This window comes from Sarcophilus harrisii, chromosome 2, assembly GCF_902635505.1.
Source record: "Sarcophilus harrisii chromosome 2, mSarHar1.11, whole genome shotgun sequence".
Taxonomy (NCBI): Eukaryota; Metazoa; Chordata; class Mammalia; order Dasyuromorphia; family Dasyuridae; genus Sarcophilus; species Sarcophilus harrisii.
Window position 1 is genome coordinate 138227421 of NC_045427.1, and position 23783 is coordinate 138251203.

Below are 23783 nucleotides of genomic sequence, written 5' to 3' on the forward strand. Positions count from 1 at the left end.
AAAGATAGGCCCCTTTCCCATAGGATTACATCCTTTTATTAATTAGAAGTGCTGCTATTCCCAGGGTTTGGGGGATTATAATTCTGATTCTGTCTATCACAGTCCAAGACAAGGTGGTAGTCAAGTTGGGGGCAATAGTTGCAGCCAAGTGACACATGCCACTGTCTATTACTTAGGGTTGCTACTTTATCTGTTCTAGCTTGCTTATTTGATAAGTGGCTGAATAAAAGTAGCAGTGAGATAAAAGTGGCAATTAATTGTATGTAGAAGTGATGGTCCAGTCTTAAAAATTGTCATTAGAAAATAGTTTGGCACCCATGTTGGAACTTTTCCCCAAAAAATAAATAAATGAAAAGAATCAATTAAGTATTCTGTATAAGGACATTTCTCTGGAGATTTAATTTTATGTGTAAGCAAAGATCATTTTATATACTGGGATTTGTTTTTTTTTTTTTTTTTTTTTCTTGTTGTTTGATTGTTTTTAATGTATTTTCCCTCTTCTGTGCCCTCCTTTTTTGGCTGCCTTTCCCAAAGAGCTAAGAAAAATACAATTTTTCCACCTAACAATTACATTTGTAGCCCTTTATATTTTTTGAAGGTCCCTGTCCCAATTATCTTTTGTACTGATGAGTCAGATCCTCCAGAGCAAGGAGCCTGCATCTCCCCTTCACTATTGTAGGGATAGCCTGGAGGGAATTTTTCCTCTGATGTTCCTCAGGTTGAAATCATATTCTGATGTCTTCTCAATATTATTCATTAGTATCTCCCTTATATCTTCTACTCTCTAGTGATTTATTGTGCCAACAAACTTGGCACAATAAATTTAGTTATCACTTAACCAAAATTAGCTTTTACAAAGGAACATTTATTGAGAAATATATCAAAAAGTCACAAAGCACTTCCCCCCAAATCCTAGGGCACACTTTCTTCTCTACCATTTTAGTCCTTTGGGAGGATGGATCCAAACTTAAATCAGTTGCTGTAAAGGCTTTTGCTCCCTTAGATAACTTCTGAATGCTATATAACAAATAAATGGTCACTGCCACTTCCTTTTGGCTGCCTTTGCTCTACTGTTTTACTGGGTCAAGTAGCTCATTTTGGATTTTTCTCCCCAAAGAGCTAAATTTTCTCTAAAATCCAACATGGACTCCAGACCTCTGGTGGACTACTCTCTGTGACTTTTTTATATTCACAAAGTCAAGAGATTTTTGACTGCATTTTGGTTCTAGCTCAGCAGCCAACCAGAAAGGTTCCTCTTCACAAGGTAAGGCGTCTGGAAACAAAACCTGAGTTCATTCCAAAGTGTGTGTGGGGTTTGCATCTGGTAGAGCATACCCTACATGCCAATAAGGACTGGACTCTTCACTGGCCAATCCCAGACTACCTTCTGCTACCAAAACAAATAACATAAGGAAACCAATATAACCAGCTTATTCTTTCTCTCTTTACCTCTTGAGTCTCCTATTATTACATCTCTGTTTTCTTTGAGTGACCCAGAATAACATATTTTCCCCTGCTCCTATCAATCCCCAAATTCAGAAGTGTGGGTAGGGAAAAAAGAGTAAAATTGAAATTATTCTCTTGGATAAATACTGCTTTACTGTTATCTCGATAGCTTTGGGTTAATCTTTAATATTTTCACCCCCATTTGCTAAACAAACGGCCAGAATGTCAGTGGCAGATTTAATTGGATCTAATCTCCAGCCTTTATTATTTTATTGGAGAGGTGGTTTATAAGAAATAGAGAAGATATTTACATTTAGTTTTTCCTTTCCTTAAACTCATTTAGTTGATGGGAGAGAAAAATCCATCCCACCCTGGGTCAAATGACAGCAGTTCTTTAACTTTGTCTGCCAAGGGGGAAGGTTGGAAAGGGAAAGATAATCTGAGTGGGGATAGACTAGTTAGTGATGACTCTAGATCTCCCAAGAACTGTTTAATGCTCCTTTCATTTAGTCCTTTGTCCTAAAGACAACACTCATTTTACTTTGATTATTCCTTTGATATTGCATAGTAGGGAGGAAAAGGTGGGGAGGTAGTTGAGGAGGGAGAGTAAGCATTCTTCTTTGTTTTCTTAAAATGTACAGAGAGATGAGTATTCAAGTGGGGAAAAAAGGTACACAATTAAGTTACAAAAAAGTTATATAATAAAAAAAGTTAGATTTTTGTCTTTGCCATGCTCAAACACAGATTATTGGAGACTAATAGTTTCTTTATTTTAAGTTGGTCACTTTCTTTGAAGAAGTTGAAATGTTGGTCTTAAAGTTGATACTTTTGTTATTTTTTCTGCATTGGTAATGCTCATTGTTGAATTCATTTTTGTAAATGTTTATAATCTTTTTAATCTTTAGAAACTGTCTTGACTAATTTATTTTTATTTTTTTGTCTTTTTTCTCTTTTGTGCCAATGATCACCCTTCTGTGGGAATTTCAGGGGCCAGCCAAAGGTAAGATGTTTGGATTGATTATATTGATAGTTGCCAAGCTATTTTCTGTATATTGTTAAAGTACCTGATGGCTCTTATTTTTAAGTACTTTGCCTGTAGAAGCCCAGCGACATGAGAATTATGTGTATTGTCAGCTGTGTGTATGATTCTTACTCAATTGTCTTATGAGGGACAAGACAATTTGGGAAAGTCTGGTATTTGTATTTTGATCACTGCTGGCTTGTTTCCAGTAACTGCACGCATGAATTCTATTTATGCTGTGCTCTTCTGCTGATGGGCTCAAAGATTACCATTTCTTACATAGCTATAACTACTATATATTCTCTAATTAGCTCTCAGAAAAGTTTTAGGAGCTTTTGAGGAGATACCTGTTCCTCTGGGAAGTAGATCTGGAGACAAGAACTGATTTCAAATCTCGTCTCAGATATACTCCAGTTGTATGACTGTGTTCATGTCACTTCCTGTCTACCTCAATTTCCTCAACTGCAAAATGTGAATAAGAGCACCAATCTCCCAGGGTTGTTGAGAGGATCAAATGAGATATTTTCAAAGTGCTTAGTATAATTCCTTTTTTGTAGTAGATGCTTAATAAATGTTTGTTTCCTTTCTTCTTTTTCCGTCCCATGACAGTTGCTAGGAGATATTTTTTGATTTTGATCTTATCCCTAAAAAATAGGGAGAATCTCAGAGATTTCCTGCACTTCTTGGGGATTCTGAAATATGATCTGAATCAGATATTCCCCCTTAGACTGGCTTTCAAATTCCCTGAGGATTCAGGAAGCTCCCCACCTCATATTCTTGTTTAAAGTAGTTAAGTATAAATCTCTTATTTTTGGTTACTTTTCTTTAAAGTGTAGCTAGATGACTGTGTCACATGAATATGTAACAATTTATAGTCATTTTTATGACTACAATATTAATTTGATACTATTCATAAATCTACTTTTCCCTTTATTTTTTCAACTGAGATTCTTGTGGGGTATTATTCAGGGGATGAATGTATGAAAAAAATCACTATGTAATTGTTTATAAACTTTGTATATTCTGTTTTAAATATTTTTAAAGGGAAAAAGTGTATTCTTTTATGAAGTCTCTGACAAAAAAACACCTGTAGCAGTTTTCAATAGAAGCTATAGCTGGGGAAAGTATTTTGGGGGTCGAGAGTGTGGAATGTAATTGAATGTTATCCCTTTGATTACTCTAAGCAGGCAGTGAAGGGCGAATTTAGATTCTGAATTTTACAGGACAGGGGTCCTCAAAGTTTTTAAATAGGGGACCAGTTTACTGTCCCTCAGACTGTTGGAGTGCCGGACTATAGTAAAAACAAAAACTTTGTTTTGTGGGCCTTTAAATAAAGAAACTTCATAGCCCTGGATGAGGGGGATAAACATTCTCAGCTGCTGTATCTGGCCCTTGGGCCATAGTTTGAGGACCCCTGTATAGGATTTGGATCCTAAGCATAAATTAGTGTGTATTCAGATTACATTTGTGGAGAACAGGAATTAAATTAAGCAGTGATAGATAATAAGTGCAGAGGGAAAAGCTATTTAATTGGTAGCTGTTGGAATTCACGGGAGAGTTGTTGGAATTCATAGGAGCCACCTGATCTCCTGCTGGAGATCCAACCCAGAATGGATCTCCTCTTGTGAGAGACTGAGAGGCTGTTGCTATTCTCTGACCTCTTTGACTGAGAGGCTATTGCGTTGTCTGACCTCTCTCTTCTTCCCTCTGCTTCCAACTTATCTCATTCCCAGACTACAACACCTGTGAGCAAAGGCTGCCTTGCAACTCCTTCAGATGCTATGATCCACAGCTGTGGAGGCTCTGGGAGAATTGACCTGTCCCTTAACAATTCCTTCTTTTGTTTTTTGCTGCTATTTTTCCCCCATAGCATGGTCTGCACACTGAGGAATGCAAGCAACACTATCACTTATGGATGGTTGTAGCAGGTGAAATATCATGGAGACAAACTTAAAATTTTTTTTTTTTTAATTATAGCTTTTTTTTTTTTTTTAAACAAGGTATATGCATGGGTAATTTTTGAGCATTGACTCTTGCAAAACTTCTGTTCCAACTTTTCCCCTCCTTCCCTCCACCCCCTCCCTTAGATGGCAGGTAGACCAATACATGTTAAATATGTTATATGTTAAACATGTTAAAGTATATGTTAAATTATATATATATATACATATGTGCATACATACATATACATACATATATATATATATATATATATATATATATATATATATATATATACATATATACACACACACAGTTATTTTGCTGCATAAGAAAAATCGGACTTATAAATAAGGTAAAAATAACCTGAGAAGGAAATAAAAAATGCAAGCGGATAAAAACAGAGGGAGTGGAAGTGCTATGATGTGTTTCATAGTCATTTCCCATAGTTCTTTTGCTGGTGTAGCTGGTTCTCTTCCTTATTGAACAAATGGAACTGATTTGGTTCATTTCATTGTTGAGGAGAGCCAAGTCCATCAGAATTGATCATCATATAGTATTGTTGTTGAAGTATATAATAATGGTCTCTTGGTCCTGCTCATTTCACTCAGCATCAGTTCATGTTAAGTCTCTCCAGGCCTCTCTGAAATCATCTTGTTGGTCATTTCTTACAGAACAATAATATTCCATAACATTCATATATCACAATTTATTCAGCCATTCTCCAATTGATGGGCATCCACTCAGTTTCCAGTTATAGGTAGTCTTACACAAGTCATTATTAAGTATTCAGACACAGAGACCCTTTTAGCTTTATGTAGCCAGATCCTGTGTTGGTGATGTTCAATCATTTCCTTAAAGACTTCATTATTAATGTATATTTTATTTAATTACTTAACAGGTATTTGCTTATGATCATTGCTTCTGGTCTATGGATGAATCTGTCAAAGAAAAGTACGCAGGTAATAGAGTCTTAAATTGTCTCTTATAGTTAACAATCTGTGATTTCTTGGATTTGGATCAACCCACATCACAACTCTACCTCCAACCGTAGTGGATGGTCTTGTAGTATTACTATTTTCCCCATGTACCCCTGATTCATCACTCTTTGGCCTTTCTCTGACATTAGCAAGGCAAGTTCTTGAATTATAAACTTAATGGGTGTTAACAAGGAATATAGACAGAGCCTTTCGAATTTGACAGAATCTGCCAAGGAGTTTCCCCCCTTGCTGCCATCATCTTTGAAAACTCATGCTGTGAGGAGCTTATGAGAGTCAGACTTTGTCATGCCCATTTTGAAAGGTAAAGTGAAAAAGTAATACTTCCCAGGTATTTCTTTGAGAATTATCAAAATTCATTCTTTTACTCTTTGAAGATGAAGCTAGTAAACCTCAGTGTTTGTGTGTGGTTTTTATATAGTTTAGCTCTCTGTATACAAATGCATAAAGGATGAGTGATAAGTAAGGTGAATAAGTTATTCTAATTCAGGATGGTGCATTTAATAGTGATGATGATAATTAGCATTTATATCACACTTTAAGGCTTGCAAAGCTCTTTACAATTATTATTTTATTTAATCTACACAACAACATTAGGGGGTTGGTATTATTATATTCATTTTACAATTAGGGAAATTGAAGCAGGTATAGCTAGTTAAGTAATTTGCTCAGTATCACAGCTAATATGTGAGGTTGAATTTGAAGTTGAATTGGGTCTTCCTAACTTCAGACCCAGAACTTTAGTCTACTCTAGTCTAACACTATAGGTGCTTCTGATTTTGTTCTCTTGTATGCTGTTTGTTTTCATATAATCACTGTGTCTTGAAGATTTTTGGCCCTTAGCTGGAATATAGGTCTGGAAGAGTAAACCTTATTTAGAAAGAAAAGGATGGGTGAAGGGGGAGGGAGAAATAGGACTAGAAAACACACACACGTGAGAAAATGCAGGAGTTCAAGGGTCTCCCTGGTGAAGAACATTTGGATAAAAATCAGTAGACTAAAAACAGAATTGATTTTGTCATTAGTGTACTACAGACTGTCTATATAGAAATAGAAAACAGGTGAAAAATTTAGGAAATAGAACATAACTTGTCACAAAGCAAAGCAAACAGGGAACTAGTTTCTTAGACAGCGTTTGGAGCTTGTTCCTTCTATTGAAAGCAGAACAACTGTCAATTTACTAAGTTGCCTTAAAGATAATTTCAGCCTTCAATAAGTAGAGGAACTGATGAGGGAAAATGCTACTTTGAATCTCATTCTCACTGGTTGCTGTAGAGGAAACGATGGGATGCTTGGTCAGTGAGGAAGAGTCATCATTCCACCTTAAAATTTGTGATAGAGAAGTCTGAATATAAGTTTGACATGACATAAGTTTGAATGTAAAAGATGTACTTATTATCTTAAGTGCTGCTCTGCTGACAGTAATCTTTGAAAGATCATGGCAGTCAGAACCCAAGCTCAGAGCAAAATCTCATAATCTGCATCTAGCCCAACCTGCAGAGGAATAACCAAGGCAGGAAATCCAGATAACAGGGGAGTTTCCAATTAATTCTGACACTCTGAACCAACAGAGATTTCCAGTAGGTTGATAGGGGTTGAGTCTAGCTGCTGTCTACTTTGGCGCAGATCTAGAGCATAGAGGCAGCAATCTAACTTTACCTTTGCTCAGACCATTTTATTTTTTTATAATATCTTTTTATTTGTCCAAATACATGAAAAGATAATTTTCATCATTCACCTTTGCAAAACCTTGTTTTTGCAAGGCCCTTATGCAAATTTTTCTCCTTCCCTCTACCGCCTCCCCAGATAACAAGCAATTTGATATAGATTAAACGTGCAAATCTTCTAAACATATTTTCATAGTCGTCATGCTGCACAAGAAAAATCAGATCAAAAGAAAAAAAAACCTATGAGAAAGAAAAGCAAATAACAGCAAAAGGTAAAAATACTATGCTTTGATCACATTCAGTTTCCATGGTTCTCTCTGGATTCAAATGGCTCTTTCCATCATAAGTCTATTGAAATTGCTTTGAATTATCTCATTGTTGAAAAGAACCAAGTCTATCACAGTCTGTTATAACATAATCTTCTTGTTGCTATACAATGTTTTCTTGGTTCAGCATCAGTTTGTGTAAGTCTTTCCAGGCTTTTCTGAAATCAGCCTGCTCATCAGACCACTTTAGGAGTACTAAAAGCTTGTAAGTAACCCCAGCCTATCCTTGGAATACCATAACACTTAATTCTCCAAGAAACATGATCAGTCCAATCTTCCCTCCAGAAGTGCAGCAGCCTAACACCAAATTCAAAGTCAGGAAATTCAAAGTCAAGTGCTAGAAGAATGAGCAAACAAAAAAAAAGGACCCCACCATAATGAGATGTTTTGGTGGCAAGATATGTGCAGAAGAAGAGAATAACTAAAATAGCTACAAACTATGCCTCAGGGTAACGTCGCATGTGCATAGATAGATCAATCTAGAATTCCTGGAATAAATGAAGCAAGAGTACAACTCATCCAGAAAACAAGAGGAAAATTTAAGTATTGTTAGAGAGATTATATGAACATCATGACCAAAAGAAAAAAAGCTTAGATATCCTACTTTAAGAAATCTTGAAAGAAAACTGCCTATCTCTTAGAACTAGAAGGCAAAGTGGAGTTAGAAAAACTCTATCAGTCACTGCCCAAAACAAACTCCAAAACAAAAACTAGTAACATCATAACCAAATCCCAAATTTCCAGGTCAAAAGAAAACAATACTTCAAGCAGCTTGAAAGAAAGAATTCAAGAGCTGAGGGATCACAGTCAGGATCACTGATGATTTAGAAACCATCCTTATAAAATGGAGAATTTGAAATTCTTAATAGCCTTTTATTTACAAGTTATATGTATGGGTAATTTTACAGCATTGACAAGTAAACCCTTTTTTCCAATTTTCCCCCTTCTTCCCCCCACCCCTTCCCCTAGATGTCAGGATGACCAGTAGATGTTAAGAGAATTTGAAATTCTAAAAGGCAAAAGATATGGGTATACAATCAAGAATAATTTAGTTACTAAAACTGATCCTACAGGGGGGAAAATAGACCTTTAATGAAAAAATACTATTAAGCGTTGCCGATGAAAAAGACTCCAACTGTACAGAAACATTGAAATTTAAATATACAAATAAAGAAAAGTATAAAAAACTCAAATCCTCGTCTCTTTTCTGTTCTTTGCACAACCTTCTCCCCACAGAAACCAGAAGTGGAATCCTGGGAGGGATGAATATCAGAATTTGATGGCAGGAGGTAACACCCAATTGAGATAAAATGCTGAGGATTCACCACCAGACCAGCAGAGCTGTGCCCAGCTTAGTTTACAGACTCAGTTGTCACTAGCATAACCAATGGCTCAAGAATCAGGCTTAGGGAGGGCAGCATGAGGACATCATGAGGAGACATTTATAGTCCTACAGTATAATAGGCATGAATTTCCTCTCTATGTACTAACCTTGATTACATGTGCTTCTTCTTCATCTGCCTATTTTCATCTGTGCTTTGGCTATGTGCTGTCATCAACATTCCAATCTTGGATTGCTTTTCTTCCTTTCTTCTTCCTGATGTTCTCAGCTCAAACTCCACTGCTGCTCTTGCTTGCCTTTCACATTTCCTTCCACTGTTAGTGCCTTTGCTCTGAGATTACCTTTCGTTTACACTGTATATATCTTGTACATAGTTATTTGCATATTGTCTCTCCCTCTTAGAATGTGAGCACCTTGAAGGGAGAGATTATGGTTTTTTTCCTTTCTTTGTATTCTTAGCACTTAGAATAGTACTGAACATACAGTTAGCTTTTGATAAATATTTTTTGACTGACTCATGTATGTTTCCTACTTTTTCCATTTATGGTATATGCTTAAAAGATGTGCTCTTGGTTTATGGAGGGGCAGAGGAGGGACAATATTTTATCACTAGTTTCATTTCCATGCTATTTCATTTAAATGTATAGAATACACACACAGATAATGGAGAGTTAAATCTCACACTTGAATTTTAAAAATCAGTTACATAACCTAATCATAATTAAGATTCCATGGCCTGAAATTCTGTGAAGGGAAGTCAGTTTTGAAAGTCTGGTATACTATGGAGAATGAAATTTTGAAGATGTGAGAAAAGTTTAGATGAAAAGGAAGGGGTAGAGGAAAGGGTGATTGTTATTTAGGGATAGGGAAGTTATCAAACAACTTAAACTTTTAGAAGTTATGTTCTGAAGATGAAAGTAAGATAGGAAATAGGGAATAGTAAAAATCTGTAATTTTAGAATTGGGCATGCTGACGCTAAGAACAATAAGAGGGCAGATTTATTTTTTTTTTCAGCTTTATTGGATAAAAAGAAAGAACACAGAACGGGGAGAATCCCTGCTCAATGTGAATGGGTTAAGAGTAGTAAAGGAGAGAGACAGACAGACAGACACACACACACACAGAAGAGAGATATAGCTGTTGAAATTTTGCTTTGTTTCTCAGGAAAATAAAGTCTTTGGATTGTAAAGGAAAGAACAAAAATGCTTGATGGGAAGTTGCCATGAAAGAGAACTAGGAAGATAATAGTTCCTTGTTGCCCTTGATGAGTTTAAATTACCAAATTGAACTGTATTCCAGGGTACTGAAAGAATTGTCTGATGTGTTTAATGCCTCCTATAGTGATCTTTGAAAGACTTTGGAGAAGTAAAGTCTTACAATTATATTTTAGAATAATCAACAAAATTAGTGCAGTGGGTGGGGTAGAGAAGCTAATTTGATTTTAATCTGCATCAAGAATCATAATTTCCAGATAAGAGCCAGATTGGTGAAAGGATTCTAGTTTATGCCATATGAAAGTGTTCCAGCCTGGAGAAAAGAGACTTAGAGGCCCCACTTATTCTGGTTCCTAACTGGCTGATTATACCTCTTCATTTTCCTTTGACAAATCATCATTTGTGTCAAGTTTTCTAACTGTGAGTGTCCCCAAGGGCTTTATACTGGCCTCTTCTTTTCTCTCTGTATTTTCTCACTTAGTGAGAAGGTTTTGATGAACTGAAGTTTTCTCTTCAGCTTTCATGAGTTAGATTATTATCTTTAAGCAGATATTTGCCAGAACTATATATTCAGCCCATATTTCTTTCCTGAAGTTAGTCTTGTATTGTCAGCTGCCTGCTAAATAGTTTGAACTGAATGCCCTGTAGGCATTTCAGAGTCAGCATGTCCAAAACAGATTTCATTATGTTTCCCACACACAACTCACCCCTTTTTTGAACTTTCCTACAACTGTCAAGGGCATCATCATTCTTCTGCTCATCCAAATTTATCTCAGGTGTCATTCTTGACATTTTACTCACTTCACATACTCATCATGTTGACAAATGTGATTTTCACCTTGACAACATTTCTTGTATTGTTACTATTCACTAGCCACCGTTGTCATCACTTTTCCCCTGGACTATTGGATAAGCCTCCTAATTAGTCTCTCTGTCTTAAGTTTTTCTCTATTCAATCCTTCACATAGCCGCTTAATTGATTTTCCTTAAGCTCATATCACTCCTATATTAAATAAGCTCTAGTTGCTGCATATTGCATCTAGAATAAAACATGTAAAGCCATATAAAGCCCTTTACATCCTGACCTCCACCAGTTTTGCAGCCTGATTATTCATTAGTCTCCTTTCTGTACTTTAGGATCAAACCAAATGGGCTTTTTCTCCCTAGATAACTCACAGTTCTTCCTCTATGGTTTTTGTGTGTCACACATAGTTCTCCATCTAAAGTTTCTGTGTCCTCCATCCCAGGGATAGGCTCCTTTCTTTTCATAGAATTCCTTCACTTTTCTTCAAGCACCCACCATACCCACAAAAACTTCGCTGAGGCTCCATTCCTGTTAATTCCTGCCCTTCCTACCTTTTACCAACTTGTATTTGTTTTGCACTTGTTCTTTGTACAAAAACACTCTTATACTTAGGATCACAATACTAGAAGACCATCCATGTTCAATCCACTTCAATTGGAAGCCAAGAGATTGTGACCTCATGAGGATCACAGAGTGGTGAAGCCAGAATTCAAACGCAGACCTTTGGAATTCAAACCACAGCCTATCTACTGTTGATTATCAACTGCTTGAAAGCATGAACTTTTTTTTTTTTTTAAGCTTTTTGTTTTCAAAACAATATGCATAGATAATTTTTAACATTTACCCTTGCAAAACCTTGGTTCCAAAATTTTTTCTCCTTTTCTTTCTCTCACCTTCTCCCCTAGATAGCAAGTAATCCAGTATATGTTAAAAATATGTTCAATTCTTCTATACATTATTTTTGATTTTTTGAATCTTTGTTTCTCCAGAGATGATACAGTGCTTGGCAACTAATAAATACTTGATTCATTCATTGGTCCAGGATAGTTGTGTTCAAACATTTGAAGAGCTGTCATGTGCAAGTATTTAGACTTATTCTTTAGAGCAATGAAAGGTACAAACTGGCCAAATATTAGTGCTCTCTGATAGGTTCTCTCAGGAGGTGTTGGGCTTTCCTCTGGAGAGAGGAGACTTAAGGGGCATACCCTCATTATCTCCCCCCAATCTGACTGCATCTTCTCATCCTCCTTTGATCTCTTATCTGTTGCGCTCACTAATTAGGTAAAGGCTAAATTATTACTTCTTGTAAAGGGAATTCTTGTTCAGGTATGGCTTCTGAGGTCTTCCAACTCTGAGCTCTGTGATTCCATAATAAATTTTTTTCTTATTATGATGTAAAGCAAGAGTTGCAAGTTGTTTTTTTGACAGTGCTGATGGATTTGTACTTGTTAATTCAGTTTTATTGGTTCACCTTGTGGCCATTATTAAACAGCCATAAGATAGTTTCTTAGAGAGATGGTCTTACATAAATCTCTTGTGTTAAATCTAGTCTTTCAGTCTACATTCCAAGTCCTTCTAACCATAAATTTAGGACTATTATTTTAATTTAAATACTTATTTCTTAGTGTAGCTTGTTTTCTTTTCTTTTTTTTAATGTGATCACATAATATATACTAAAAATATAAAAGCATGACTAAATATTTCAAGAACATATATCGGTGAAAAAGAACACAACCTGAGTACTTTTTAGCTATTAACTCAAACTGCTTCTGACTTCTCAACTCTGGAAACTGAACATTAACATTCAGTTCTGCCAAGAGGACAAAGTCTTTAAAGAATTTTCTTTAGTATAGTATCTGTTTTTATGTAATCCCTTCCTAATTGGCTTTTAGATTTCATTTTATTTCATGAGAGATCATGATTGCAAACATCTTATGCTGTTTAGGTCTACTCAGAATGCTCTGTATGAAAGCTGTCATTGAAACTTAACCACAGAGTTGGAAGAGACCTCAGTGGCCATCAAATCCAACTCATAAATAATTGAATCACCTCTATGGCATGCTCAATAGGAGATTGTCCAGTGTCTACTTGAGATTTTCAAGTAGGGGAAATCCACCACTTCTCCCGGTGTGTCATTTTTGGACAGTTCTGATTGTTAGAAAGATTTTCTAACATCAAGCCTAAATTGGTCTTTTTTGCCATGTCTGCCATTGTTTGTTCCTAGTTCTTCCCTCATATTCTAATTAGGAGAGACAACAAATAAAGGAGGAATTAATTTCATGGTAGGAGTACAAATTAATGCTTAGTACAAGCAGACCAAGCATTAAGGTAGATGGTAAAGCCTTCCTGGGCTTGCTGAACAGTGGTGATATATAATTCAATGGGATTTCCCTAACAGTAGACCCATGTCATCTAGGTATTAGGCTATGACACTGGCCATACTAAGTAAACTGTTTAACTAGAAGAATATTTCTTTTCTTAGCCACATAGAATGCACACCTTCTGTTTGCTATTATAATTATGTTTCTGCTAGATTCTCTCTTTTTTTTTTTTTTCCTTTTTTCTGAGGTAATTGGGATTGTGACTTGCTCAGGGTCACACATCTAGGAAATGTTAAGTATCTGAAGCCAAATTTGAACTCAGGTCCTCTTGACTTCAGGACTGGTGCTCCATCCACTGCATCACCTAGCTGTCCCTCTGCTAGATTTTCTTATAGTACTTCTTTAGTAGGGAGTAGAATTGTATGAATAGATGATAATTCATTTGCATCTATTGGAAAGGTTGCAGATAAGAAACCTCCCCTTTTAACTTATATAGTATTTCCATAAACAGAGTTTAAAGATATAACCCATAGCCTTGAATTGTCTAGAATATCATTGCTGCCTCATTGAATTTTGTTCTTTCTTCAGGATGTAGCCCATGTTTTCACTAGTACATAAAGACTTTCCTAATTTCTCTCTACTCTCACCTTCCAGTTTCTAGTACTGTTTCTCCCAACTCCTTTGTGTTTAAATTAATAACCTCATATTGATGTATATTTCTTTATATTCATTCTGTTTATATTTCAACTTGTCTTTGTTGTCTCCTGTTTTAGAATGTAAGCTTCTTGAGAATAAGAATTGTTTCAAGAGTTGACTGCTGTTTGGTCAGATTATAATTAAGGAACATTGTATAGGTTATTTTGAAGCAGGGAAATTAGAGGGAGGGAGATCAATTATGGGCCTTCAGCAGTAATCCAGGCAATCCTTTAAAGGAAACAAGAAAGATGGAGGGCACAGAAGGGAAAAGTATACACCTGAGACAGCATGGTGTTAAGATTCCTGTGAAGGGGCATATGGTTGTGATTGTGGGCAAGTTAAGGGGAAAGGCTTACTTGTTAGAATTTAATATTCCAGAAACAGATACAACCTTATGGTCTTTTCTTTCATTTTCCATTATGAGTTAATTAGAAAAAACCGAAGGCTGTAAACTCTATAAAAGTACATTTTGAATCTTAAAAATCTTATCTGGGAATAAAAATTAATTGTTTTTGCCTTGTGTGATTTTTTTTTTTTTCCCCAGCTTGTTCAGATGTAGGTTTTGGTATAATAGTTTGTTTTTTGCTTTTCTTAGGTCAGGATGCTGTTTTTCAGTGCCTTGGAGAAAATATCCTTCAAAATGCCTTTGATGGCTACAATGCATGTATCTTTGCCTATGGACAAACTGGTAAGGCTACATTACATGACACTTCATGAGCAAATGGGAGAATAGGAAATAAAATGAAAATATGCTTATTTACAGAGAAAATTAGGCAGTGCTACTCTTTGGAGAGAGAGATAAAAAGGGAAAAGGTTTTTGGTTTTTTGGCCTATATGTCATTTCATATAAAATGGCAAAATTTATTTTCCACATGAAAGCATGGAAATATAACTTTTTTTTTTTTACTTTTTCCTCTTTTTTTTTTTTTTTTTTTAATTATAGCTTTTTATTTACAAGTTATATGCTTGGGTAATTTTATAACATTGACAATTGCCAAACCTTTTGTTCCAATTTTTCCCCTCCTTCCCCTCACCCCTTTCCCCGATGGCAGGTTGACCAATACATGTTAAATATGTTAAAGTATAAATTAAATACAATATAAGTATACATATCCAAACTGTTATTTTGCTGTACAAAAAGAATCGGATTTTGAAATAGTGTACTATTAGCCTGTGAAGGAAATAAAAAATTGCAGGCTGGTGAAAATAGAGGGATTGGGAATTCTATGTAGTGGTTCATAGTCATCTCCCAGAGTTCTAATCTATGATTCAGCCTAATCAGAGCCTAATCTATGATTCAGCATAACTTTACCTGTTTATAACAGAATCTGTCTAATGCTGCATGGTCAATAACTGTGATCATCTCTGAGTGAAAAACACTATGTAACTTAATAAATTTTTGTGGTAAATAGAAAATTAAGTTTAGTTTTAAGCATATCGATTGTTATAATGTGTCCTTTTTTGGGAGTGGAGGTAGTATTTTGTTTTTCCCCAATTCTATGTAAAAACAATTTTTAACATTTGTTTTTACATTTTTGAAATCCAACTTCTCTCCCTTTTCCCCTCTCTATCTACTTCATTGAGAAGGCAAGCAATTTGATTTAGGTTATATATGTGTGGTCATAAAATATTTCCATATTAATCATATAACATTATATCTTGTAATTCAATCTTTCTTTATGAGTCTGTGATCATTTACTATCAGGGTCAGTTGTGTTTGTGTGAGGGGAGGGGACAGAAGGAGTGTGATTTGTCCAGTGATCTGTGGGAGAACTGCTATTGTATTTTGTAAGTAGTATTTTATTTTTTCCTATCAGATGTAAAAATAATTTTCAACATTTATTTTTTATAAGATTTTGAATTTGAATTTTTTTCTCCCTCCCTACTTCCTATCCGCAAGATGGCAAGCAATTTGATATATATTATGCATGTCCAATCATATTAAACTTATTTCCACATTAGTCATATTGTGAAAGAAGAAACAAAACAAAAAAGAAAAACAAACAAAAAAAAAAAAGTGAAAATAGTATGCTTCAATCTGCATCTAGACTCCATAGTTCTTTCTCTGGATATGGATAGCATTTTCCATCACGAGTCCTTTGAAAAATTGTCTTGGATCATTGTATTGCTTAGAAGAGCTAAATCAGTTATAGTTGATTATTATACAATGTTGCTGTCATCACGTACAGTATTCTGGTTCTGCTGACTTCACAGCATCAGTTCATATAAGTTTTTCTAGGTTTTTCTAAAATCAGTTCTCCTGCCTTTTATCAGAGAAATGTGCTATAAAGATTATTTCCCATTTTTTTGCTTTCCTTCTGATCTTGCTTGCTTGATTGTATTTGTGTAAAAATGTTTCTCTATCTCTTGTTTGATCATAAATTTTTCTCTTGTCTATAGATCTAATAGATAAACTTTTTTTTCTCTTCTAATTTGCTTATTGTGTCACCCTTATGTCTAAATCATGTATTCATTTTTGTCTTACCTTGGTATGTGGTATGAAATGTTGGTCTGTGCCTAGTTTCTGCCAAACTATTTTCTTATTTTCCCCAAAATTTTTGTCAAATAGTGAATTCTTATCCCAGAAGCTGGAGTCTTTGGGTTTATCAAATAGGAGAGTACTATAATAATCAATTATTACTGTGTCTTCTCTACCTGATCTTAATATTTTTTGTTTGCTAATTTTTTATTATATTATCCAATAATACCTTTTTATATATATATATGTGTGTGTGTGTGTGTATATATACATATATACACACACACATATATACACATATACATACATACACACACACACACACACACGTTTTGTTTGGATCTTTTTAAGACTTGGAGTGCTCCCAAGAAGTTCAGAAACACATGAGTCTATTGCTTAAAAAAGCATAAACTAATATGAAGGCTGTGTATTGCAAATTACCAACTTTTGAATAAATTATTTTTCTAAAACCTAAAAAAACAAACAAAAAAAATCAAAAAACATTTTCAATATTAGGTAAGGAAAACTTTATATCTTACAGTTTGACAGTAAATGAGTACAGCTGTCCAAAGATTAAAAGTACCATTCCTTCTCTTCCCCCACAAGAACATGCTTGAGTAGGATATTTATGAAATCTTTTAAAATAGTTTTGGCAAGTGGAAGACCTCTTAAATGAACATATATAGTTTTCATTATTGCTATTTTATAATATAGTTTTAGATGTGGTACTACTAAGCCACTTTTCTTTGCTTTTGTTTCCCCCATTAATTTTCTTGTTATTTTTGAACTTTTATTTTTCCAGATGGATTTTGTTATTATTTTTTCTAGCTTTATAAAAATTTTGTGGAATTTTGATAGCTAGGGCACTGAATAAATAAATTAATTTAAATGGAATTATTTTATTATTTTAATTAGGCCTATCCATAAGCAATTGATATTTCCAGTTGTTTAGATCTGACTTTATTTATGTGAAAAATATTTTATAATATTCTTTAAATGTTTGATAAAGTTTACTTGTAAATCTCTCTGGTCCTGGAGATATTTTTCTTAGGACATTCATGGATGGTTTGTTATATTTCTTTTTCTAAAATAGGGTTATTTAGCAACAGCCCTGAAGTCAGGAGGACCTGAGTTCAGTCTGGTCTCAGACACTTAATACGTCCTTGCTGTGTGACCCTGGACAAGTCACTTAACCCCAATTGCCTCAGGAAAAAATTTTTAAAAAAATAATAAAATAGGGTTATTTAAGTATTTTATGTCCTCTTGTGTTAATTTGAACAATTTATATTTTTGTAAATATTCATCCATTTCACTTAGATTGTCAAATTTGTTGTTATACATCTGGGCAAAATATCTTCTAATTATTGCTTTAATTTCTTCTTCATTGGTAGTAAGTTCATCCTTTTCATTTTTGATACTAGTAACTTAGTTTTCTTTTCTTTTTCCCATCAAATAGACAGTGGTTCATCTGGTTTTTGTTTTTTTCATAAAATTAACTCTTAGTTGTATTTATTAGCTCAACAATTTCCTTGCTTTTAATTATATCAATCTCTCCTTTGATTTTCAGAATTAATAATTTAGTGTTTAATTGAGTTTTTTTAATATGTTCTTTTTTCTGCTTTTTAATTGTATGTCCAAATTATTAATCTTCTCTTTCTCTATTTTATTCATGTAAGAATTTAGATATTTGATTTCCCCTAAATTCTGTTTTGTCTACATTCTATAAATTTTGGTATGCTATCTCATTATTGTCTTTCTCTTGGATGAAATTACTGATTATTATTTCTTTGATTTGTTATTTAACCTATTCGTTCTTTAGGATTAGACTATTTAGTTTCCAGTTAATTTTTAATGGCTCTTTTTACATATAATTTTTATTGCATTAAAATCTGAAAAGAATGCATTTAGTATTTTCATTTCTCTGCATTTGATTATGAGGTTTTTATACCTTAATTCATGATCAGTTTTTATCTAGGTGCCACATATTGCTGAGAGAAAGGCATATTTCTTTGTATACCCCTTCAGTTTAGAGATCTGTCATGTCTTAACTATTCTAAAATTCTAATTCCCTCCTTAACTTCTTTCTTGTTTATTTTGTGGTTAGATTTATCTCGTTCTGAAATCCCCCACTAATATAGTTTTGCTGTTTATTTCTTTCTGTAACTCATTTTAATTCTCCATTAAAAATTTGGATGCTATACTACTTTGTGCATCTGTTTATTATTGTCTGTGATACTTTTTAACAAGATGTAGTTTCCTTCTTGTCTCTCTTAATTGGATCTATTTTTGCTTTTCCTTTGTCTGGTAGCGGGGGTAGCAATCCCCCTGCTTTTTTTTTTTTTTTTTTTAAATTTCAGCTGAAGGATAATATATTCTGTTCCAGTCTTTTTTCTGTGTGTATATCTGCTTCAAATGTATGTCTTGTAAATAACATATTGTATGGTTCTGTTTTTTTTTTTATCATATTCACATTCACAGCTTCTCCCACCCCATTTATACTTTTTCCCCCCCTCTCTTTCCTTTCTCCCTCTTGCTCCTCATCTATGTATTGTTTTTGACCAGCTCTTCCCTCAGTCTGCCTTCCCTTCTAATCAGCCCTCCTCTTTTCTTTTCCTCTTCCCCTCCTACTTCCCTGTAGGGTAAGATGGATTTCTTTACCCAACTATGCCTTCTTTGCCTCCTTTCCCTTCTTTGCCTCTACTGTAATATGTCTTTCATGTCTCTTCATATGATATAATGTACCCCATTCTGCCTCTCCCTTCCTCTTCTTCCAATAGTCTTTTTTTTTTACCCCTTAATTACAATTTTTTTTTTTATCATCACATCTAAGTCAATTCATACCCACACCTAAGTATACTCCTTCTAAATGCCTTAAGAGTTAGAAGTTTTATCTTCTCATGTAGGGATACAAACAGTTTAATCTTAGTGAATACTATGCATTTTTTCCTTTCCTGTTTACCTTTTTGTGCTTCTCTTAAGTCTTGTATTTGAAGATTGAATTTTCTCTCACCAATGGTCTTTTCATCAGGAAAGCTTGAAAGTCCCTTATTTCTTTGAATGTTCAATTTCCTCCTCTAAAAGTTGATGCCTCTTGCTTGTAATCCAAACTTCTTTGCCTTCCAGAATGTCATATTCTAAGTCCTCTGAGTCTGTAATATTGAAGCTGCTAAATTCTGTGTAATTCTGATTGTGACTTCTAGATATTTGAATTGTTTCTTTCTGACTGCTTGCAGTATTTTCTTCTTAGATTTGGTTACAGTATTCTTTGGAATTTTCATTTTGGGATTTCTTTTAGGAGGTGATCAGTGGATTCTTTAAATTATTATTTTACTCTCTGGTTCTAGGGCATCAGGGCAGTTTTTCTTGCTTGAAAAGATGCTGTCCAGCTCTCTCTTTGAATATGATTTTCAGGTAGTCCAATAATTCTTAAATTAACTTTCCTTGCTCTTTTTTCTAGGCCAGTTGTTTTTCCAATGACATGTTTTATATTTTCTTCTATTTTTTCATTCTTTTTTTTTTTTTAATTAATTCTTGATGTCCAAGAGTTATTAGCTTCTCCTTTCCCATTTCTAATTTTTTTTAAGGAGTTATTTTCTTCCACCAATTTTTGTGCTTTCATTTTCAAGGTATTGATTCTTTTTTCATAATTCTCTTGCATAATTCTTATTTCTTTTCCTAGTTTTTCTTCTACCTCCTTGACTTGATTTTTAAAATCCGTAGGGAGCTCTTTCAAGAAGACTTATTAGGTTTGAGAGCTCAGACAACTTTCTGGTTTCTCTCTGCCAACTTGGCTCCTCTCCCTTGCTCTTGTACTTATTTAGAAGTAAAAAGTTGTCATCCTTAGAAAATCTAATTAGTGTGTTCAATTTGAAGGGATATTCTTAGTTTTTTAAAGGAAGTCTTCCAAATTGGTTGCATATTCTTTATTTAACTTGAAGTAATATTTGGTTATTTTTACATGTAAATTTTATCAGAGAAAATCTATTTTTTTTAAAATTAAGAATTCTCCTCTTCCATTTGTTTGTTAGTGAAGCTTGTGACTCATCATTATCACTATCAGCAAGCATCATTGAGAGTTTGTCCCTCATATTTTTGGATCTACTAGAAATATGTTATAACACTAGAGAGCCTAACCTCCCAAAAGAAACTATTATGACTGTTTTTTCTTTTTTTTTTAGGGTCTGGAAAATCTTACACAATGATGGGTACTGCCGACCAACCTGGATTAATCCCAAGACTTTGCAGTGGTCTTTTTGAAAGAAGTCAGAAAGAGGAGAATGAAGAGCAGAGTTTTAAAGTTGAAGTATCCTACATGGAAATCTATAATGAGAAAGTTAGAGATCTCTTGGATCCCAAAGGGTACAGAAATTTTAATCAAATGTGACCTCCATTTTATTCAGACTATCTTATTTATTTAATTGGCTTGGGAAAAGTGACACTTTCATAATGGAAATCCATTTAGAATTTATTATCTTAGAGTAGATCTTACATTTTAAAATATATTTGTACTACAATAAATTTTTATTTGACATATGTTAGATTTGCAATTAAATACCTTGGAACAGATAAAGAAGAATAGGTGCAGGAGAGATGAGACATGTACAGAAATAAATAAAAAGGTTATACATGAAAATTCAAGAGGGAAAGACATTAAATGCTTTGCAGGTTTAGAAGATGGAGAGATGACTCAAAGGTCTCAAAAACCTTCATGGAGGAAAAACCATTTAAGTTAGACATTAAAAGAGAAGCAGGAATAAGTTAAACTAGAAGTGTATTGTGAAAACAACAATATAAAATAAAGATACAGAGAAAAGATCATAAGTGCTTTATAAGCTTGATTGTATTATTTGCTGGAATGAGGGTGCACATTAGAACAGCAGGTTTGGTGCTTAGTTTTGGAGATATCTGCTTTGGAAAATAATCAAAATTGGGGCAGCTAGATGGTTCAAAATAGCCCTGGAATCAAAGACCTGAGTTCAAATTTAGCTTTAAACACTTGGCAAGTCACTTAACTCCAATTGATTCATATTCCCTCAATCTTTTCCCCTGCCCACAAAACAACAAGCCAAAATTTTATTTGGTGGGTAGTAGTAGCTAGTGGATACTTTTGAGTAGGGGGTGGCATAATCAAAGCTGCAGTTTGTAGTGACTTGGGATCTGTTTTCACACTTCAGTCTTGGTGGATAGAACCCTGAGATAAAAATAAGGCTTTTATTGGGAGGGAAATTTGGGACCCTGAGTAGAGGGGATAAGTAAAAATGTGTGTTTGAGAGTTTATTCAAATTTTTTGTTTCTCATTGTTATTCCCAGTTTTCTAATATAAAATACAATAACAGATTATTTAATTTAGCACAGAAGCAACTGATACCTTAAAATAACAACTATATTTATGAATGCAAATAGAAATTGGAGAAAACCAGGATTACCAATATGGGTCAAAGACAAAATTATAGTGACTATTGCTTATGTATTACTTTAAAGTTTTAAAAATGCTTTGTTTGAATATTTTGTCTCATTTGGTCCTCATAACAACTTATTTTATAAATGAGGAAGCTGTTTGAGTTGATGTCTTCTTGTATTTAGTTGATTCACAGATCTAGCAGTTCCATTTGTCCAGTAAGGGCTCTAATTAAAGTTGGTGAAGTGATCGAAACTCTTGTAAAACTAAGATGTAATGTGACTAGAGAATTGAGAATTGAATTATTTAGATGCAAGTAAGTGAAGAAGGAAGGTTGTAGAGCAACACAGTTGTGAGAGCAGTGATAAAAGGGGTTGATATTTCAATTGCTTGATTGAATAATGGAAGGGATCAGAATGAAATCTGAGAGAAGAGAAAAATTGATAGCACATTACCTCCATGGGACTGTAGGCATATTAGCTTGTAAACTGAAGTGGAGTGCAAGCCCTATTATTTTGTGTTTCTATTGCAAGCAAATCCTGAAAGATGAAATAAAAACTTAACTTCAGAATAGGAAAACTGTGCTGTTTATTTGGTAGTTATTGAATATGTGTAAACTTGAAGAAAAAAACCAAACAAATAATATCATTGTCTTGTTCGTGACAGTCATGGAAATGTTATAGAAGAGAGTTTTTTTTTTAGCCCAGGATGTTAATTGTTATAACAGAATAATAATGGTGGAGAACCTATGACCCACTGCCATTTGAGTCCTATTTCATCCATCTCAGAGAGGAAGTCTAAAGAGAGATGCTCTACTCCTTTGTAATTTTACTTACAAAATTACAATAAACCTCACAGAGTTTTTAGTTTTAAAAAGGGTTAAGTGATGCTCGAGTATTTTGAGTCTGAATATTGGTGTTTATACATGTGTATATATCTTTATCTTTCTTAAGATTTCTTTAGATCTTTTCTTTCTCTTTTTCTATTTTTCTGTTATTTTTTTCTTTATTTATTTCCAGTTATAACATAATACTGAAGTATTCTATCTGTTTTGTCCTTTTTCTTGATGTTTGCTGTTATGAGGGAAAAAAGCAGATAATGAAATATTGGGTACTTTTGCCCGAATTAGCTAGATACTAGTTTAATTTATGTAACTCTCAACTGATAATTTTTCTCTTTAATTCACTTCCTACCTATAGAATATACCATTACCAGTACTGGCATAAAGCATGTAGTCTTTATTGTTTCTTGTCCTTAGATATTGTTAAAAGCAAAAATATGAAAAAAGAGTCTGGAGAAAATTGTGGAATGGCATCATGTTTGCAGAAATATCAATCCCTAATTAATTACAATTTCAATGTTTGATAGCAAAGCCCAACAATAAAATAGTAATATAACGGTAATGTAGCTAACATTTATATAGTGCCACTTATATGCTAAGCATTATGCTAAATGTTTTATAATTATTATCTCATTTGCTCTTATAACAACTCTGGGAAGTAGATGCTATTATTTTCTCCATTTTACAGAAGGATTAAACTAAGGCAAACAGATTAAATGACTTGTCCAGGTTCACAGAGCTAGTAAGTATCTGAATTTGGATTTGAACTCAGGTCTCTCTGATTTTAGGCCCAGTATTTTTATCTACTGCTCCTCCCAGCTGCCTCATTCAAGGGTAAAAAAATACTCTTTCATTCCTGGTTAAAAAAAGAACAAAATAAAGTGAGATTTAAAAATGGATTGCTGTGAGGATATTGCATTATTACATGCAGAAATTATTATAATGCTTGATTATTGAAGCTAAAAAACACAGATGGAAATAATTGAGATTTTTAACAAAGGAGGAAACATGAGAAAAGATGGTTATTTTTCCCCCCTTGCTTTTCATTAGAATGATATGAATGAAAAGAAACCCATCAGGGATTAATTGTAAATAATTTCTAAAAAATTCCAAATCATAATAATTAAAAAAAAATTATAGGCCAAAAGATTTAGATTAGTATTATAAATACCTTTTAAATCTGTGGTTGAAAGTAGTAATTTATTTTCCTAATGGTAACTGTGAAGTATTGCAAGATGTTGAATTGTTGGAAAAAATATTCAGTTATATTTTATCAGCTACCATTTA

The 23783-nt window shown here is 33.9% G+C and overlaps 1 protein-coding gene across 1 annotated transcript in view; it reads left to right on the plus strand.

Annotated features, from left to right (window-relative positions):
* The window catches only part of KIF13B (kinesin family member 13B), a 243715-nt gene that overhangs the window by 73378 nt on the left and 146554 nt on the right, over nt 1-23783 (plus strand). The window contains exons 3-6 of the mRNA XM_023494793.2: nt 2434-2446; nt 5310-5370; nt 14374-14466; nt 20436-20616. Of these exons, the coding sequence (XP_023350561.1) occupies nt 2434-2446; nt 5310-5370; nt 14374-14466; nt 20436-20616 (348 nt within the window). The remainder of the gene's footprint in view (nt 1-2433; nt 2447-5309; nt 5371-14373; nt 14467-20435; nt 20617-23783) is intronic.